Source organism: Ceratosolen solmsi, unplaced genomic scaffold (assembly GCF_000503995.2).
Source record: "Ceratosolen solmsi marchali unplaced genomic scaffold, CerSol_1.0 scaffold47, whole genome shotgun sequence".
Taxonomy (NCBI): domain Eukaryota; kingdom Metazoa; phylum Arthropoda; class Insecta; order Hymenoptera; family Agaonidae; genus Ceratosolen; species Ceratosolen solmsi.
In genome coordinates, this window is record NW_011948419.1 from 4449039 (window position 1) to 4466763 (window position 17725).

The 17725-nt window shown below is 21.8% G+C and overlaps 3 protein-coding genes across 3 annotated transcripts in view; all 3 read right to left on the minus strand.

Moving 5' to 3' along the window:
* Window positions 1-2415, minus strand: part of LOC105360576 (fatty acyl-CoA reductase 1) — a 6180-nt gene extending 3765 nt beyond the window's left edge. Inside the window, exons 1-3 of the mRNA XM_011497515.1 lie at window positions 2336-2415; window positions 1483-1680; window positions 1-63 (exon numbers count right to left, since the gene is read on the minus strand). The exon at window positions 1-63 is cut by the window's left edge and continues 19 nt beyond it. Of these exons, the coding sequence (XP_011495817.1) occupies window positions 1-63; window positions 1483-1680; window positions 2336-2388 (314 nt within the window). The 5' untranslated portion in view covers window positions 2389-2415. The remainder of the gene's footprint in view (window positions 64-1482; window positions 1681-2335) is intronic.
* Window positions 2416-6556: 4141 nt separating this feature from the next.
* On the minus strand, window positions 6557-10399 carry LOC105360782 (calponin homology domain-containing protein DDB_G0272472-like). Its single transcript, XM_011497783.1, has 7 exons — window positions 10307-10399; window positions 9880-10210; window positions 9664-9798; window positions 9323-9435; window positions 8236-8839; window positions 7045-7167; window positions 6557-6969 (listed from the first exon to the last, which is right to left on the minus strand). Exons 1-7 carry the CDS (start codon window positions 10397-10399, stop codon window positions 6557-6559), a joined length of 1812 nt encoding a protein of 603 aa, XP_011496085.1.
* Window positions 10400-10476: 77 nt separating this feature from the next.
* On the minus strand, window positions 10477-13746 carry LOC105360783 (uncharacterized). Its single transcript, XM_011497784.1, has 4 exons — window positions 13700-13746; window positions 12368-12596; window positions 10651-11434; window positions 10477-10526 (listed from the first exon to the last, which is right to left on the minus strand). The coding sequence occupies exons 1-4, from the start codon at window positions 13744-13746 to the stop codon at window positions 10477-10479; spliced, it is 1110 nt and encodes a 369-aa protein (XP_011496086.1).
* Window positions 13747-17725: the final 3979 nt, after the last annotated feature.

The following is a 17725-nucleotide window of genomic DNA, read 5'->3' on the forward strand; positions in this document are numbered from 1 at the left end:
GCAGGTGATTTTCCTTTTTTCGCACGTATCATTATGTAAAGTTTGTTTATTTTTGGGCATCCTCTAAAATAAAAAATTTACCAATTGAATTTATTCAAATCATATCCTTTATTAGAAGTTCTGTATATATTGAAATAAAATTAAAATAAATTAATTCGTATTCTCTTTTGGGTCATTAAATTTAATTTTATTACATTTGAAAAACAATTATGTTAATGCAAAAGTCCATCGCCTTTTTCATAAAATATTTGGAAATGTATTTATTCATTGGAGAATTATTGAAGTTTTAGGTGATTCATCATCAATCCGTATATATACATATTGCAATATCAAAAATTTTATTATTAATAATTTAAAAAAAAAGGATTTTAAGATTGAAATAATAATGTGACTGTATAGTAGCTGTAATTCAATTAATTTTATTTCTTACATATACATTTTATCAATGTAGTAAAATTCCACCCCAGCATTTTGAATAATAGTGTTATTATAATTTTTAACTCCTAATAATTTTAATCGTATTTTTTTAATTGAACAAATAAATTTTCTTATTTTCACAACTTCATTCCGAGTAGAAATTATTTTATGATATTAAGAAATAAAAGAAAAAAAAAGATTATATTATATAAATATTAATTTTATATTATTTTAAATATCTATTATAATATTTGTATATTAATCCAATCATAATTTTTATATTATTTTTTTTTTAATTATCTGGGTTGTAATGGAAAAAAAATTAAAAATTCAATAAATTCAATGCGATTAAAACTCAGTTTTTATCATTGCTTTAAATACTTTACGCTGATTAAAATAATAATTAAATGAACCAATTATTGAGATTTCTTAGTCTGTTATGAATTAATATTTCCAAATTAAAGCATTAAATACAAAAATATTAGAAATAAGAAAATAAGAAATCGAGATATAAATGATTATTAATTATTATTGTATATTTTAAACAGGTTTTACACATTTAAATTATCAATTAAATATATTTATTTTATTTTAATAAATATTATTACATAAAATACGTTGTATACTTATTAAACAATAATAATATATATGAATAAGATTTCTTTTATGCATTATAAAATGCTCATTTTTTAAAATGTTTTTAAAGAAATCTTATATATTGAATAACTAATATTTAATTTTATATATAATGAATTTAATGTATTATATAATCATTAACACTTTGTTTAAATATGTTTTATATAAATCCATTTTAATCAATATAATAGGAATAAGTAATTTAAGAATGTATTTAAGTAGTAGTAATTTAAGAAAGTTAAATAGTCAAAAAAAGATACAGTAATATTTTCAATTAATAAGAAAGAAAGTATCTGTAACGGAAATATTTTATTATTATCTATTCGAATGTAAGTATTAAAGCAATGATTAGATATTTCGCGTCTACAGGTGAATTAGCAAAATAGCAACAATGTGTCATGTTAGCATAAATCTTTAACATTTGCTTACCGAAGTAGTTTTTCAATAAGGAGTTTGCCAACGAAACCAGAACCGCCTGTTACAAGAATATTTAGGCCATCAAAAAATTCAGCAACCTCACTGATTTCAGCATTGGACTCTAAATCATCATTCGCTGTGTTCATCATATTATTTATGTTCATCGGTTCGCTTATAAACATTTCATCTCTTTGCTCTTCCATTTCTAGCCTATTTGAAAGTATTTATTTAAATTTTTCAAGATTACATGCAATGATTTTTCACTTAGCAAGTAAGACTGCCTAATACGTTAATCTCATTTTAAAATTATATAATTATTTTGAATATTGTGATTAATTTAAACTTGAAAAATAATTATAAGAAAATATGTAAATAAGAATATGTAAATATACAATAAAAATAAAAATTATTGTATGTCTTTAATGTAATTTTAATGATAATGTCGAATAATTTTATAAAAGTGAACATAAATAATTTTTTGTACATTAAATAGCTTCAATTATTTCATTTAAAAAAAGAAATTTTTAAAGAAATTTTTAAATAAGATATTTGATAATAATTTTTATATCATTTTTTAAATAACATTAAATAATTTATATTTTTGTATTAATATGAAAAAATTTTATCATATCCTTAGATTACATAATAGCTTTTAAACAATATTTCTAATGTAATTTCGATAAAAGAGTCTGTTAATTTGAAAAATGAAATATTATTATATTAGGGTTGAAATATTATTGAAAACTTCTAAGCTATTCATTTATATATATATATATATATAAAATATTATTTGCAAAAGTGCAATTAGTTGTCTCAATTTATTAATTAAATTTTTTTAATATGTATAATTTATTAATTTCTCAACTTATTTTCTAGATTTAGAAATACTAAGTCTGTAAACTGTCTGATAATGTTCATTAATTAATTTCCTTGTATTTTCAGAAATGCGTGTAATTAATAATAAAACATATACTCTAATATTAGTAAATTCTTGAATGCAAATGCGAAATAGATGCAACTCTTGAACACTCGTTCACTTAAAAACTGATATATCCCTCGAAGTGAATACTTTGACCTCCGCGTCGTGACTGCTTATTCTTTGATTCTTCATTCAATAAAAGCTATAAATGTAGTGCAGGAAGAAGTACAGAAAATAAAAATGGATTGATTTTTTAACCGAACTTCATGTATGAAATTCTTCGTGAGTGTATTTAAGCATTATTAATGTAGAAATAAATTAAAATGAACTAATCATTTTAAATTTTTAATATAGCATATTTGCATACGTTGTCAACATTTCATAGTAAATGTGAAAATTTCCTATAAATTTTCTTTAAATTTGTAAAACATGTCACAATATATTTAAAAATACAATCATTAATTTAACACAAATTATATTTATACTTTACTTCTAATATTAATACTTTGAACAAAAAACATAACAAGAAAGCTAATTTATCAACTAATACACTGTACAATACAGAATTGTTATAATTTCATTTTATAACCAATTTCAAATGATTTTCATGATCCAAAAGTAATTAGATAAATGACAAATACATAAAGAAACTTCGAATACCAGTAGTATCAATATTCAAGACACTTTAAAAACATAAAAGGAATATGTCATTTCTAATATATAAAACATTGATTTTTATAAATCCCATTAGGAAAAATTTGATATTTCATTATAATAGTCTCTTGTATCTGAAATAATAGATCTGTAATATAGATATAATAGAGAGATTGAATGCCAAATTTATTATAGAAAATTCGTTCTTGATTCAAAAACAATAGATTCAATAATGACATGGAACTTACAATTTTAAATTGGAAATCCAATATAAAATTTGAATTCTTTGACCTTATCTTTTGACACCAAGTTTTGTAAAAATAAATTATCATATATTAAATAATCACAGAAACATAAGCTTTGTCGAATTGGAACTCAAATAAATTCTATTGACAATATAATATATTGACAATATAATATATTGAAAAATTTGAATCGATGTAAAAAATTGATGTTTATTATGGGGAATATAAAACTTTAGAAGGTTCATTATATCGTATTTTTTTATTTATACTCTTATAATCTGACTTCTATATTAAAAATATATTTCTATGGACGTATGTGTATATAATTATATTTATGAAGAGCAAGTTGAATTATATAAAGTTAATATCCCATTATAAGTTATTATAGAAATTAATTATTTTTTTTAATACATTAAATAATTGTCATATTATACATTTTTCCAATATTTTTAAGTATTTAAAGCAAATGCGAATAAAAGTTTATAAAATTACAATCATTCCAATCATATGTAAATGAAAGCAACGGAAACTTTATATTGTCATTATCACATACGATAGTTTTTTTTCAAATGAACCTTAAGTTAGAATCAATCAATTATACATATTACTATACAATTCCAAATTTAAATAAAAACACATCCATATACTAGAAAAAATTTCATTTATTATATCAGGTGCAATACATATTGAAAAAAAAAATATCTTTTTGTACATTTCATTAAAAAATTTTACTAAATTAATTTATGTTTTGTGTTTCTATATTAACTTTTTAAATTATCAATTAAAGTTTTTTATACAAAGATAAGTTATTTTTTACTTATAGTATTATGTTGATTAAAGAATATAACTGAAGTTAATTCCAATTTCAAGAAATAAAACATTGAAATTATTTACTAACTACATTAATATTTAAAACAAATTATACATAGAAAATTATTATACCTTAAATACATAGATATTGTTTTGTACAAAATAATAAAAAAGAATACAAATTATAATTATTTAAATTTCATATTTAGATTTATTGTATTATCACAAAAACTTTTCATATTGAAAAAAAAACAAAAGTATTACAAAAGTATAACAAGTATAATAGAACTATAAAAAATTTATTAATTAATTAATAGAGAAAATAAGTTAGAAGTTCGACTATAAATTACTTATTTATTAATATATATATATATATGTATATAATTTTTAAATACATATGTTTATGCTAATGAAAAAAGTAGAATAACATTTTTTTTTAATTCCATGTAATTACGCAATAACTGCTTCGCAAAATTTCACTTTATATATATTATATACCACCATAATTACATCAGATTACCAAGATGTTTTTAAAATATTCAAATACAAAGTAATAACGGATGCAATAATTAAGTGTGATATAATAAGTTAACTATTAATAACATTAAATAGGTTATAATATTTTGTTAATATATTCTTAGATAAATAATAAAATACATATAAAATTACATTTAAAAATAGATTTGTTATTTTTATTTAATATATCTACTTAAATTGTAAATAGATAAATACATATAATTTTGATTTCGCATAATTTTTATTTTATACAGAAAATTTATATTACTTAGAGCATTTAAGAAACATGGTATTTATTATTAGTAAAAGTTAATTTTCATTATATTTACATTAAATTCGTACTATAGTTACAAGTAACAGTTTTTTTTTTCATAACTATCGACAACGCTTATAAACAAGTTACTAGTGCTCGCTTATTTTAATTTATTACTTACTATTCGATCTTTTAAAGATTTTATATTTGCTCATTTTTACGTAAATTAAACTTAATCTTATTTTATAAATAATCATTATTATTATAATAATCAAGGAAAAATAACTCATTCAATTTATACATTTGCATTTTTACAAATATGAAAAATAAACTTTTACAATTTAAATATTATTTCTATACATGTTAATCTTCACAGTAAATTTTGCATTACTTACTGTATATGTGATTTCCAAAAATTTTTTACATATAAGAATTATGTGAAATCCATTTTACCGACAATAGTTGTTACTAAATTGATTAAATAAATATGTCATAAATTAAATGACAAAAGTTGTTTTATAACTGTGGTATTTACTAACTCTTTAATAAGGATCATGTAATTTCAATAATGCATGTATGTTTAATCATTCAACAAAAAAAAAATTTGAATGACATTCTATTACAATCGTTTGCTAATAAATTAATATATATGAAATGAGCTTCTAAATATTAATTTTGTAAATTCGCATATATATATGTACGAAAAACAGTATTTTTTCAATTAACAATTCATTACATATAATTAGATAAAATAGTACTTTTACATCTTTTTAATTATAATATTACTAATAAATAATGATCTTAATAAATATAAAATATAAATAACCATAATTTATAAACGATAATGTAATCTTCATAAACATTCTAATTATATAATTCTGAAACAAAATAACTATATTTTAGAATTTTACCAAACAATAAAACTTTTTATATATTTCCTATTAAATGTAAATGAATGATTTTTATATAATTAATTAATATATAATAAATTGAATTTTGTTTCTTAACAAAATTAACTCTCTTATTTAAGATATCATTTAAAATAACACTAATTTTAACTTTAATAAAGAATTCCATATTTCATTTATGAACTTAATTTCTTATATAAATGTATATATATATATATATATATATATATATATATATATTACATTGATTAAAACTATATTACATTATATATTTAATTATCTAAATTAAAAAATACATTTTATTAATAATAATTATTGAATGTGCACTGATTTTATAAAATTTTGTTTTTGTATACCATTGAAATTCTTTCATTAAAAAAACTAAATTTCGTGATATTAGAATTGATTAAGAATTATAGAATAATCTTTAAATAATATGCTAAACTAAAAATTTTTATTAATAAATTTCTTTTCATAATTTTTATGAATTTTCATTCATTTAGAATATTTTATATAAAAATAGTTTTATATTATTATAATAAATATTTAATATTGAAATATTAAATAATTTTTATTTAATAAGCTATTTAATAAGCTATTTAATAATCTAATAAAATAAATTATAAGCAGTAAATAGAATATTTATATATAATGTTTGAAAAATAACCGTTTATGTAGTAATGAAACTTTAAAAACAATTTTTTAATATATAAATAATTCAAATCACTATTAATTAAGAATTTATAATTTTGCAAAAATCACCCACATACTATTTTAAATGTTAATCATTTCGCAGAACACTTAAGGGATCTTCAACAATCTTTTTGGCAGTTTTTTTTAAATCCTTCGTAACTGATTTTTTTGCCATGACTTTTTCACTTTCTACTAATGGTTGTTTATCAATTGCTGAAGATGATGTTGGGTTTCCAAATATATTATCATCGAAATTATCTCCATCTTCAAATAGTGACTGCGTTTTCTTTTTCATTGGTTTCTTAATACTTGTAAATATATCCTCGTCGTCACTAGAGTTATCAAAAATATTCTTAGTTTTGTTACTCTTTAAAGATGTGTTCTCATTCTTTTTCACAGTCCCACTTGAAGTGGATAATTTAGATTCACTTTTGGTCGTATCACTTGATTTCTTTATATATTTAAAAAGATCATTATCATCATCCTCGGAAATTGCACCATCTAATAAATCGGTTTTCTTTTCCTTTTTTATTTTTTTTTTTATTTTATTTTTATTAGATGAAAAAAGATCGCTACCACTTGTATCATCGTCGTCAACAAACAAGTCTAATGCTGATTTCGATTTTGGATCTGCTACTTTGTCAAGTAGCTTAGATGAACTTGAAAAAAGGCTATCGTCTTCTTTCTTTAATAGTATACCTGAATTAAAAACAAAATTTTACTATATTATATAAATACATATATATATATATTATTTTATGGTTCATACTATATTATGTTTTAAAATTAAGACATAAATAATTCTGGATATTATCTATTAATAGCATTGCATATTTGCAATTGTGAACAGGAGTATATAAACCATGAATTCCTTTGATTTTCCGTTAATATATTTTTCTTTTAAAAATATTTAAAAAATATAAATATTTTTCTTCGTATTACCTTTAATTCTCTGATTTAGTTATTTGGAATGAAGAATAAAAGATAAATTATTTTACAATATCAGTAAAATACATAAATTTTAAAAAATTACCATATAAATAGTATTATTATTTTATCAAGAAAAGTATAATTGTTATTTATTTATAATAAATTCTTTATATAGTTTATGTGCGTTAGAGTATCAATAGAAACAAATATTTACTTTTTATTTCTTATAATATTCTTTAATAATTTATAAACTTGTTAGAAAAGAAAACTTTTTTACAATTTTGTTTTTTAAATTAAGTTCATTGAATGTTTTAAATATGATTATTAAGTTTTATATTATGTTTACAATTATTAAGTTCTGAACACGAATTAAATGTTAAAATTATGAATTTTCTATTTTTCTAATATTAAAATTATTAAATTTTATTTGTACAATACAAATAGTATTGAATATTATTTTAATTATCATTTAAACGCTTAAGACGGGTATATTTCACAATTTTTCCTAATTGCATATAATTTTCTTATTTTTCTTATTTAAATTTAATATTAAATGAGCTGAAAATATAAATATTAATAGTACTGTAATAAATAATTATGGATAATATGAGAATGTAATTTATTAATTTGATCATCAAATTTATACTGTATAGTAAGAATGATTACTATTATCCATGCGCGCACACTCTCTCTCTCTCTCTCTCTCTCTCTCTCTCTCTTAATCTCTTCCACATACTTATATCAATATCTCTTTGAAGGATATGCAATTTTAGATAAATTTTTTAATAATGTTAAATATATATAATAAATATATTAATGACAAATTAAATAATGGACCTTTATTTTTATCAGGTGACGGCGTTTTAGTAACGAAAGCAAATAGTTGACTCGGATCTTCGAGAGGATCATGGCTTTCATCTCTTAAAGGATCAGTAGATTCAATTTTTTCTTCTTTATTATTATTATTATTCTTTACTTCCTTTTCCGTTTGATTTTCTAAGCTTCTATGTAGACTGTTTTCTATATCTGTGAATTTCCCTGTTTGAAGATTAGCAACGGGAGATAAAATTGGCGCTCTACCAAACAGTGAATCTTCTTTGGTTGCCGAATCCTCTGGCAAATCAGGTGGTACATCAAAAAGGTCTTCTTCATCAGTGGATGGTGAAAAGAGATTTGTAACTGTATTTCTGGAAATGCTCAAGTCTGATTTGTCGTCTACATGTCCAGAATCATGTGGATTGGTTTTTTCACCGTCGAAACATCCTTTAAAGACGTATCGTTCGGTGATTGAATTTGGATCGGAGTCACTTATTAATTGATCGGACGAGATACTATTGCTAGTGGTATCGGTGATATCGAAATCTATGCCACTATGACGTAGGGCCGTCTGTCGTGCGTAGCGACTCTGTGGCCGGCGTTTCGATTGGATTCGTACTCGGCTCTGAAAACCAATTATGGCATTTAGAAAATATCTAAGAACTTTTAATTATGTATTGTATAGTTTTGATAAAATACTTGGTTGTTAATTTATGGTTGAAAGCTTTAAACATATAACGTTCAAAAGGTGATTTATCACTTGAAAATTATAAAACATATTTTCTTAATATCATATAAAGAGTGCATAGAATTTTTAGATGCATGACTTATTAATTTAAGTATATTAAATTTATTTAAATTTTATATACAATAGTTTTTTTCTTTGTATAAATAATTTCAATTTCATAATGATTATCAAACAAAATTAATAATCAATATTATATGAATCATGTTATTTTTAGTAAAAAATTATGCTCGTCGCTACTTATAAATTATATTATCAAAATTAAAAATTAAAATTATAACAATATTATAAAATTAGAACCATCATTTGTGAATGAGTCATTTTCATTCATCTCTAAAATTCCCAAAAATATAATGTAATTACCTTGGAAGTAATTGATGCCAATGTTTCAATTTGAGCTGGTTCATCAAAACTTATCGCTAATTCTGTATTATCCGATTTTGGAGAGGATGACTCCTTTGTTCGAGAATTCAAGTCTAAGAAAACAAATCATGCATATGAATAAAAAATGGTAGTTACATAATAATTTAAAATTTCCTATAGTAACTGTAATATTAGTATGATTCTGAATAGTATTTAAAGTGTAATATTTCTTGCCCTACGTAACATATTAGATATAAAATAATTTTACTGATTTAGTAATTCGAAAAAATTGTTCGATCTGATTTAATAAGATAATCAAGTAAAAGATATTCAAGACTAACCAGATGTATATGGAGATGATTCACTGCTGGGAAAATTTGGACTACTTCCTTCGCTACTTTCTAAATCAGTAGCATCCTGGGGGTCATTATCATTACCTTTGTCGTCGTTTATTTTTCTTAAAAGTGGTGGCGTATCTGTCGGAGAAAGAATTTTCAAGTCATTCATTTTTCCCATAAGATTTTTTATTTTCCCAGACATTACTGTTTTTTTTAAACCCTGCTGATTAGCTGATAATTCATCGGATGTTAATGTTGTCCCTTCAATTTTAAGCGTTTTCGGGGGTTCCTTTTTCGAGCTTACAGCCCCATCAACCACACTGAATTCAGATTTTATATTTTTTTCGAAATACTCATGCTTATGTTTTTCTAGTTTTTGTTTAATTTCAGTAAATATAGCTTTTTTAGATGACGAATCAAGAACAGTATGCTTAGAAACATCATCAATGTTTAATTTATCTTCGATTTCGGGGTTCACTTCCTTCACTTCCTTCTTTTCAGTAATTTCACTTTCACTTTTGTTTTCATTACTTTTTATAGAAGTATTTTTCTTGGTTCCAAAAAGATCATCGTCATCATTATCATTATCATCGAATAACTTAATTTTTTCAAGATTTTTTGTCATTGATTTTGAAATTACAGATACCTTTTCTTTCTTATCATTACTCTCTAACATAGAACCACTTTCGTTGATTCTCTTATAAGTTGAATCAGCTTCGTTTATTTTATTTTCTTCCATATTTTCATTCGCTTTCGTACCTGTCTTCTGTTCAAAGATATTTAACGCTTCCTTACTATTAATTTTCTTTGGAAAATTTAAGCTACTAAATAAATCTCGATCATCCTCGTCACTATCGTCAAAGATGCTGGTTGTCAATTTTTTAATTTTTAATATTTTTGATGTATTTTCAAAAATACTTTCGGGAGATTTATTTATAATATTTTGTTGGATTTTTTTTGAATCCTTATTACTAAAAAAATCTATCGAACTTTTATGATCATCAAATAAATTTGCAGATGAATGTTGGCCGATATTTGTCTTTAGTGCACTATTTGAAGTAGTTGCAAATAAATCAGAATCCGAATCGCTACCAAAAATATTCTTAGAAATGGTTGATTTTTGTGTAGGAATATTACCGAATAAATCTGAATTAAGAAAATCCTCAGAATCTTTGAATAAAATATTAGAACCTTTTAGTTCTGAAACATTGTTAACCTTTGTTGATTCTTCGAACAAATTATTTACAGATTGCTTTGTAGCCTGATTCTCCGAATCAATAAAATCTATGCCTTTCGAATTTTTCTCAAACAAATTATTACCACCTGTGGCTAAATCTTTTTCAAATAAATTATCACAACTTGCTTTTGAATCATTCTCCAAACTTTCTTTGAATAAACTATTCGTGGAATACTTTAGAACTTTTTCAGTATTTGAAATCTCACCAAATAAATCACTATCGGTATTAGTTTTAGTTTTTGCAAATTGCGAAGTATCCTTATCAAATAAAGCACTGTCTATTACTGGTTTGTCGTTGTCATCGAATAGCTTATCAGGAACTTGTGATAAACTTTTGACCGGTGTAACTGCAAATAAATCAACATCTGGTTCATCTTTAGATCCAAAAAGATTATCATCATTATCGAAAAGACTTTTCTTTTTTTCTGTTTGTGTTTTAGAAGGTGTCCGATCAATACTTTTTAGTGATTTTGTATCTGGACTAGCACTGATGAACAAATCATCTTCAGATTCCGAGTCATCAAAGAGTGAAGTTACCTAGCATTAAAAATTCGTTAAATTATATTTTATAAAGAAAATTCACTAAAATCATGATTAATTAACAGGTAGATATTATAGTGAAGTAATCAAATTATTTAAAATTTAATTATTCGTTTATCGTGAACTAATATCATATTACCCAACAGCTGTATTTAATCAATACATCACTCCACAAATAAAAATAAAATATAGACAACAATAAAAAATATAATATATAATGAATTAACTACAGTAAAATATAGATTAAATAAAAATGTTATGTGTTATAACTTTACAAAGTTTATTCTAATATAATTATACATATTAGTAATATTTATTAAATAAATACTTAAAAATATACATTCAGAGATAATTTATAATATATTAGACTATGGTGTTATTTAATGACTCTTCTTGAATTGTGATTATATAAGAGAAAATAAGTAAAATAGTTATATTATATTACTATTTAATATTTAAAACATAGCTTTGGTGAATATCTGGAATATCATTCTAGATCGAATTTCCAATAATTGTTTATTTCAACCATTGAAAGGATATTTAATAATTATTACTTTTTTTTAATGCAATTGAGAGATATAATTATTATAAATACTATTTTATGTATATTCATTGCACTGTTCAAATAATATAAAAAAATTAATTATATTTTCATAAGATATTGTTCAATAATAAAATATTTTTAAAATTGAGAGAGTAAGCAATAAGCTACTATAGGAAATTATTAAAACTTAATTTTATTAGATTTATCAAATAGCATATTCAGAAAATTTATTTAAATTGTAAGTATGTATCTACGCTTTAGATAAACGTATTATTAAATATAGTACTTTCAACGCTCGGGCGCGCGCATACACACACAAACACACAAAAATTCAATATAAACCAAATAGTAATTTTTAAACATATATTAAATTCCGTTTTACTTGCCTTCGATTTGGGTTTTGAATAATTTATAACTTTAGATAGTGGTGGTGGTCCGAATATTTCGTCATATGTAGTAACATTTTCAGTCTGCAATGGTTGTTGATGATTTTGCTGATCGCTGGTACTGTTTGGTTTGCTCTTATTCGAAAAAAGATTATCATTAACAACGTATTCACGTTTAATGTCTTGAGTGTTAAAATGGCTCGAGGTGATCAACGGTTGGAAATCGGATCTAAAATCAGAAGAGAAAATATTTTGTGAAATCTTTTAAACCTGACGTGTTATATACCGTTTTTTATCGATAAATATCTATTTCATTAATATATAATAAAGATATATGTGACGGTACACATATCCAGATGAGCAGTACAACATTAAATTTGTTATATTTTGAACTACAAGTGTTACGTTGAAACTTTGTATAACTTTTTATATTACTGTTGTTTTTTAATTACTAAATATTCGGTTTAGAATTAAATCACTTTTTCGCTAGTACTAAATAACTATTATTAGCGTCGACATTTTTTAACTTGCTTATTTAAATTTAATAAAGAATTATAAGCATGTATCTATCATATTTATTAACAAATTTCGTTTGTATTTATTTATCATTTTATGAAATACAATTTCAATAAAAAAAATTAACATATTTTCATATAATAAACGAAATACTTGAATTTAATTTCGTTCTTACTTGCAAGTATATTTATTTCTTAATTATTATACCAAATTTGAACAAACACTTCACTTTTAAATATTTTCTCAAAATTATCTTACATAATAGAATTTTCCAATATCTTTTCAATATAGTATGTATAGTAAAAAATAAATATAAATCGATTAAATTGAACATATGCAATAATTGACAAAAAAAAAGTTATTCTGAATCGATGATCGAACAAATGATTCCACTACATACTTATATAATCCATCTATATTTATTTATTTGCATGAACTGGTTAAATTATTTTTTTACTAATATAAAAATAACAATTAAAAAAGTTTAACCAAGTGTTAAACAAAATATTTGAATATTTTAAATACTATTTCCCACCTACGTGTTTTAATTCATTTATACGCATTAAAATTTTCCACACATTATTTTATATGCACATATCTTTTTGATTCTAAAGATCAATTAATTCAATAACAAAAATTGAAATATGTAAGACATTACTAGTAAATATTTAAAACAGAAGATATAATTTAATAAATTACATATATTATTGTATTTCTTGATAAATTTTCTCAGCATAGAATTTTAAAATTAACTGTAAATATATTTCATCAGCATTTGTATATATTGCTCCTAGATAAATAATAAAGTTGAATTACTTGAAGTTGAGTAGTTGCATTTCTTTTTCTTTTATATTATGCAACATCTGACGTATATGAATTCATTTTAATATTAATTTTCAGATGAATATTTAGATAATAAGTAAAGTTTCATAATTACTTGAATAAAATAAAATTGTTATAATACGAGCTATTTTCATGTTACAAACAATGTCGTAATTAATGAACAAAATGGCCAATAATTGAATTTTCACAACTAATATTTGAGATATAGATTGACACATTTTGCAGGTGAAAAGATCGTGTATCCTCGCTCTTAATTCTATTACTGTATAAAGCTTAATTATGTAAAATGTATTATTTCTTAATGCAAAATGCATTCACTAAATTCAGAAAAAAGAGCTGCCAAATACAATTTATGTAATAAATTTTTTTCAATTGTCATACAACTATTACAATAAATCATATTATATTGTAATAAAAGTACGATATAAATCAAATACGAAATTTGTTAAATATTACATTTGATTTTCTTATGAATTGAGATATCTAATTTAAAAAATATACTGTATTTGACTTGTATTTATTTTAATTAAATTTATCTTATATTTTTTTATAAAAAATTCACACATATCATGCATTCATACATATCTAAATTAAATCGATATAATATTAAAGATATAAATACTATATGAATGTACATTATCACATTATAAAAAAAATCAAATATCATATAAAATAATATAAATATAACAATAACATATAACAAATGAAATGTATAAATAAATAATAATAATAAAAAAATATTCAATTAACAAAAGTTTTGTATGTTTTCTATGTTTAAAAATAAAAATTTTGTTTCTTAATTTTTTTCATTTATCATTTTTTATAAGCAACGATTCAATAAATAACGGTATATGAAATTATTTATAAAATTTATCTTAATATTTCTTTAAACTTTTTGGAAGGTATAAATAGGTAGGATAGATTTGAAAAAGATTTGAAATAAAGTTCAATTCTAATATTTCTATTTTCAAAAAAAACAAATTATTATTCACATGATTTTAATCATTTAATAACAGAGGATATATTTTTATAAAAATTATTATGCTGCTTTGAACATCAAATTACTTGACATAAAGCAGCAGAAATTTTATCGTATATAATGACGATTGTTGGTCTGCGCACTAGATATAAATTACAAAACAAAGAAATCATTTATGCGTTAAGGAAATTGAATATTTTCTGATGATCTCTGGAAAAAATTCAGTTGATACGTAAAATAAAAATAAAAAATGTGTTAATTACTTGTTAAACTTGCTTTATAAACGACATATTACTATATTACTCTGTACTGCAATGCTTCGATTTTGTAACTAAGACTGACGTTTTTAATAAAAATCGTCAATTTTACGTATAATTTAAATATATTTAAATTAAGGTTAAAACCAGATCTAAAATTTAATGAGTAAATACTTTTTTATCTTTAAAAATTCTATTTCTGCTTTTTTAAGAGATTAGATACTTAATTTATGCTATCTATGTAAATAAGTAAACTAGACATTCTGGAAAAATTAACATTTCTAAAAAAAATTTTTTAAAGACATGTAAATGTCTCTGAAAAAATAAAATGTAATTTGATCAGAATGTATCGTATGTAGTATCGAAACATTCAAATTTTTTACAAATTGAATTCTCTAACGATTAATTTAAAAATTTAGTTAAGAATAATACTATTGTTTTTCTTGTATCGATTGTAGGTATCTTTAATAATATAGATATAATGAAACGCAATATTAATTTATGAAAAATCGTAATGAAAAACTCAATAAAAACTAATAGAATTAATGACATTATTTACACAGCGCTAATTTTTCAATAAATTTCAAGCTTATTCAAATTATTTTATAATACTCTGGGTAATACTATTATCTCGATATTTTTATTTATTAAATCAATCATTTTTTATCATGTCTTAACTTTAATAAGTTAATCTATCTAATTAATATTAAACTTGGATATCTATTGTTATTGGATATAATATGTATTGTAAACAAACTATTTATTACAATTTAGTAAAATTATAATGTAAAATTTCCTATCACTTTCAATAAATAAATCATTTAGTTTTATAAATTTAGCGATTAATTAGTATCTTACTCGTAACCCAAAATAGTTTATTAATTTAAAATACTGAAACAAATATAAATACAAGAAAAAATCAATGAAAATAAAGTTCAAAATTCACAAAAACAATTAATATTCTTAGATATGATGTAGTGTTATTCAATATTGTTAATGATAGTCTTATATAATTTCTCTTAAATGTCATAATATATTGTTCTGTGTATAATAACACCTTAATGTCATTAGATAAAGTACACTACTAAGAACTATTAAGATAATAAAAGAATTCATAAACAAATGTTTTTTTACTTTATCTTTATTACGATTGCTAATACAGACGTGTTTTAAAAGTGCAAAAAATATAATCAGACATGATTTTGATTTTTATCCATTAGTAAAACCTAGAGGGGATATTAGTATATATATACTTATACTTCAATATGTTTCTTTAGTTATAATCTGAGCTCGCCTAAAGACAAAACAAAAATTAAATTTAAAATGAAGTTAACTTTTACACTATCAATTGTTTTACTAAGTATTTATTTGATTAGTTTAACAGATGGTATGGTATTATTTAATCATTTCTTTTGAATAAATGAAGTTTATTATTTTTAACTGAATGTACGATATATAAATTAATGTACAATGTTTAAGTATCAACACTTTAGTCTAAATTGACATGAATTTGTGTTAAAATAATAATTATTAAATTTTCAATCATGTCAAATTCAAATTTTACATGTAAATTATAATTATATTTTAATGTGTAAAGCCGTAATTAATAAGAATAATTGTTATGAAATTTCAAAGACACGATTTTCTTTAACAAGGAATAAATTTTCTTTGTATTAAATATTTTATTTATCACTTTATTTCAAAACTACATTACCATATTTTTAATATCATTATATAATATGCATATAAAAAAAATACCATTGAAACATTATTTTTTAAAAACTTTTATATGAATTTAAAAATGAAAACATTCTATATTTTAGCTGGATCAGGTCGCCGTAAAAAACGTGCTCTTTATTTAGAAATGTGCCCGATAAATACAACATATGAAGAATGTGATGCTTTCGCAAAAGAAGAATCTAAAAAAATACAATTTTGTCATACATACAACATACATAATTTTCTTATAACATGGGCAAGGTATGCATGACATTTTAAAATTTATGGAATCGCGTCAATTTTAACAATTAATTGGCAATTAAAATTTTTGTCATTTTTATTATTAAATACCATTTTTTAAATATTTGTAATAATCAATTATAAAAAATTTTTAGTTGCGGAGTTATCGCGTGTACAGGAAATACAAAGGTCAAAGAAGAAGATTTGTCCAAACCTTATCCTTATTGTTGTAAAACTTGTGTAATGATATAGCCTTCGAATATATGAAGAACGCACTTTTTCTAAAAACCTGATGATAGTAAAAAATTATTGTAAAGTAAAATTGCAATAATCGGATGAAAATATCTTATTAAATGTATCTATCATTGACTAGAAGTTTATATTCCTTATCAAAAGTTTATGAATAGTAAATATTTTAGTATATTATTAGTATGGATAAAAAATATAATTGCAGATGACTGTCGAAATATTAAATTTCTTACTTTTTTCAGTATTTGAGACATATTTTAAAGCGAACTTTAAACTATACTTAAACTTTAAACTTTTTTTTTAAACTACGAACAAATTATTTATCTGAATTAAAAATATAAATAAATATTTCTATATACTTTTTATAAAGAAATTTTAATATTTTTATTTAACTATGTCTCGTTTAAATAATAATAATTATGAAAATAATAAATATCTAGGATGTATTTTAGTTTATTTGAAGAAAGTTTTATAAAAATAATACACTACCGACAAATATGTTTTGGGTTCAATTATTTATTTTTGCATTTATGATTTTTGATAGTTTTTATGAAT

Excerpts from the sequence above, each read along its gene's own strand:
- LOC105360782 (XM_011497783.1), bottom strand. The coding sequence starts at position 10,399 with ATGGAAGAAAATAAAATAAACGAAGCTGATTCAACTTATAAGAGAATC. Across the intron at positions 8,840-9,322 it reads TGGCATCAATTACTTCCAAG|AGCCGAGTACGAATCCAATC; the intron begins GTAATTACATTA and ends ATTGGTTTTCAG. Across the intron at positions 7,168-8,235 it reads GTCACCTGATAAAAATAAAG|GTATACTATTAAAGAAAGAA; the intron begins GTCCATTATTTA and ends TTTTTAATTCAG.
- LOC105360783 (XM_011497784.1), bottom strand. The coding sequence starts at position 13,746 with ATGTTGCATAATATAAAAGAAAAAGAAATGCAACTACTCAACTTCAA. Across the intron at positions 12,597-13,699 it reads ATGCAACTACTCAACTTCAA|ATCCGATTTCCAACCGTTGA; the intron begins GTAATTCAACTT and ends TTCTGATTTTAG. Across the intron at positions 10,527-10,650 it reads TTTATTTGATGATCATAAAA|CATCTTTGACGATAGTGACG; the intron begins GTTCGATAGATT and ends ATTGACAACCAG.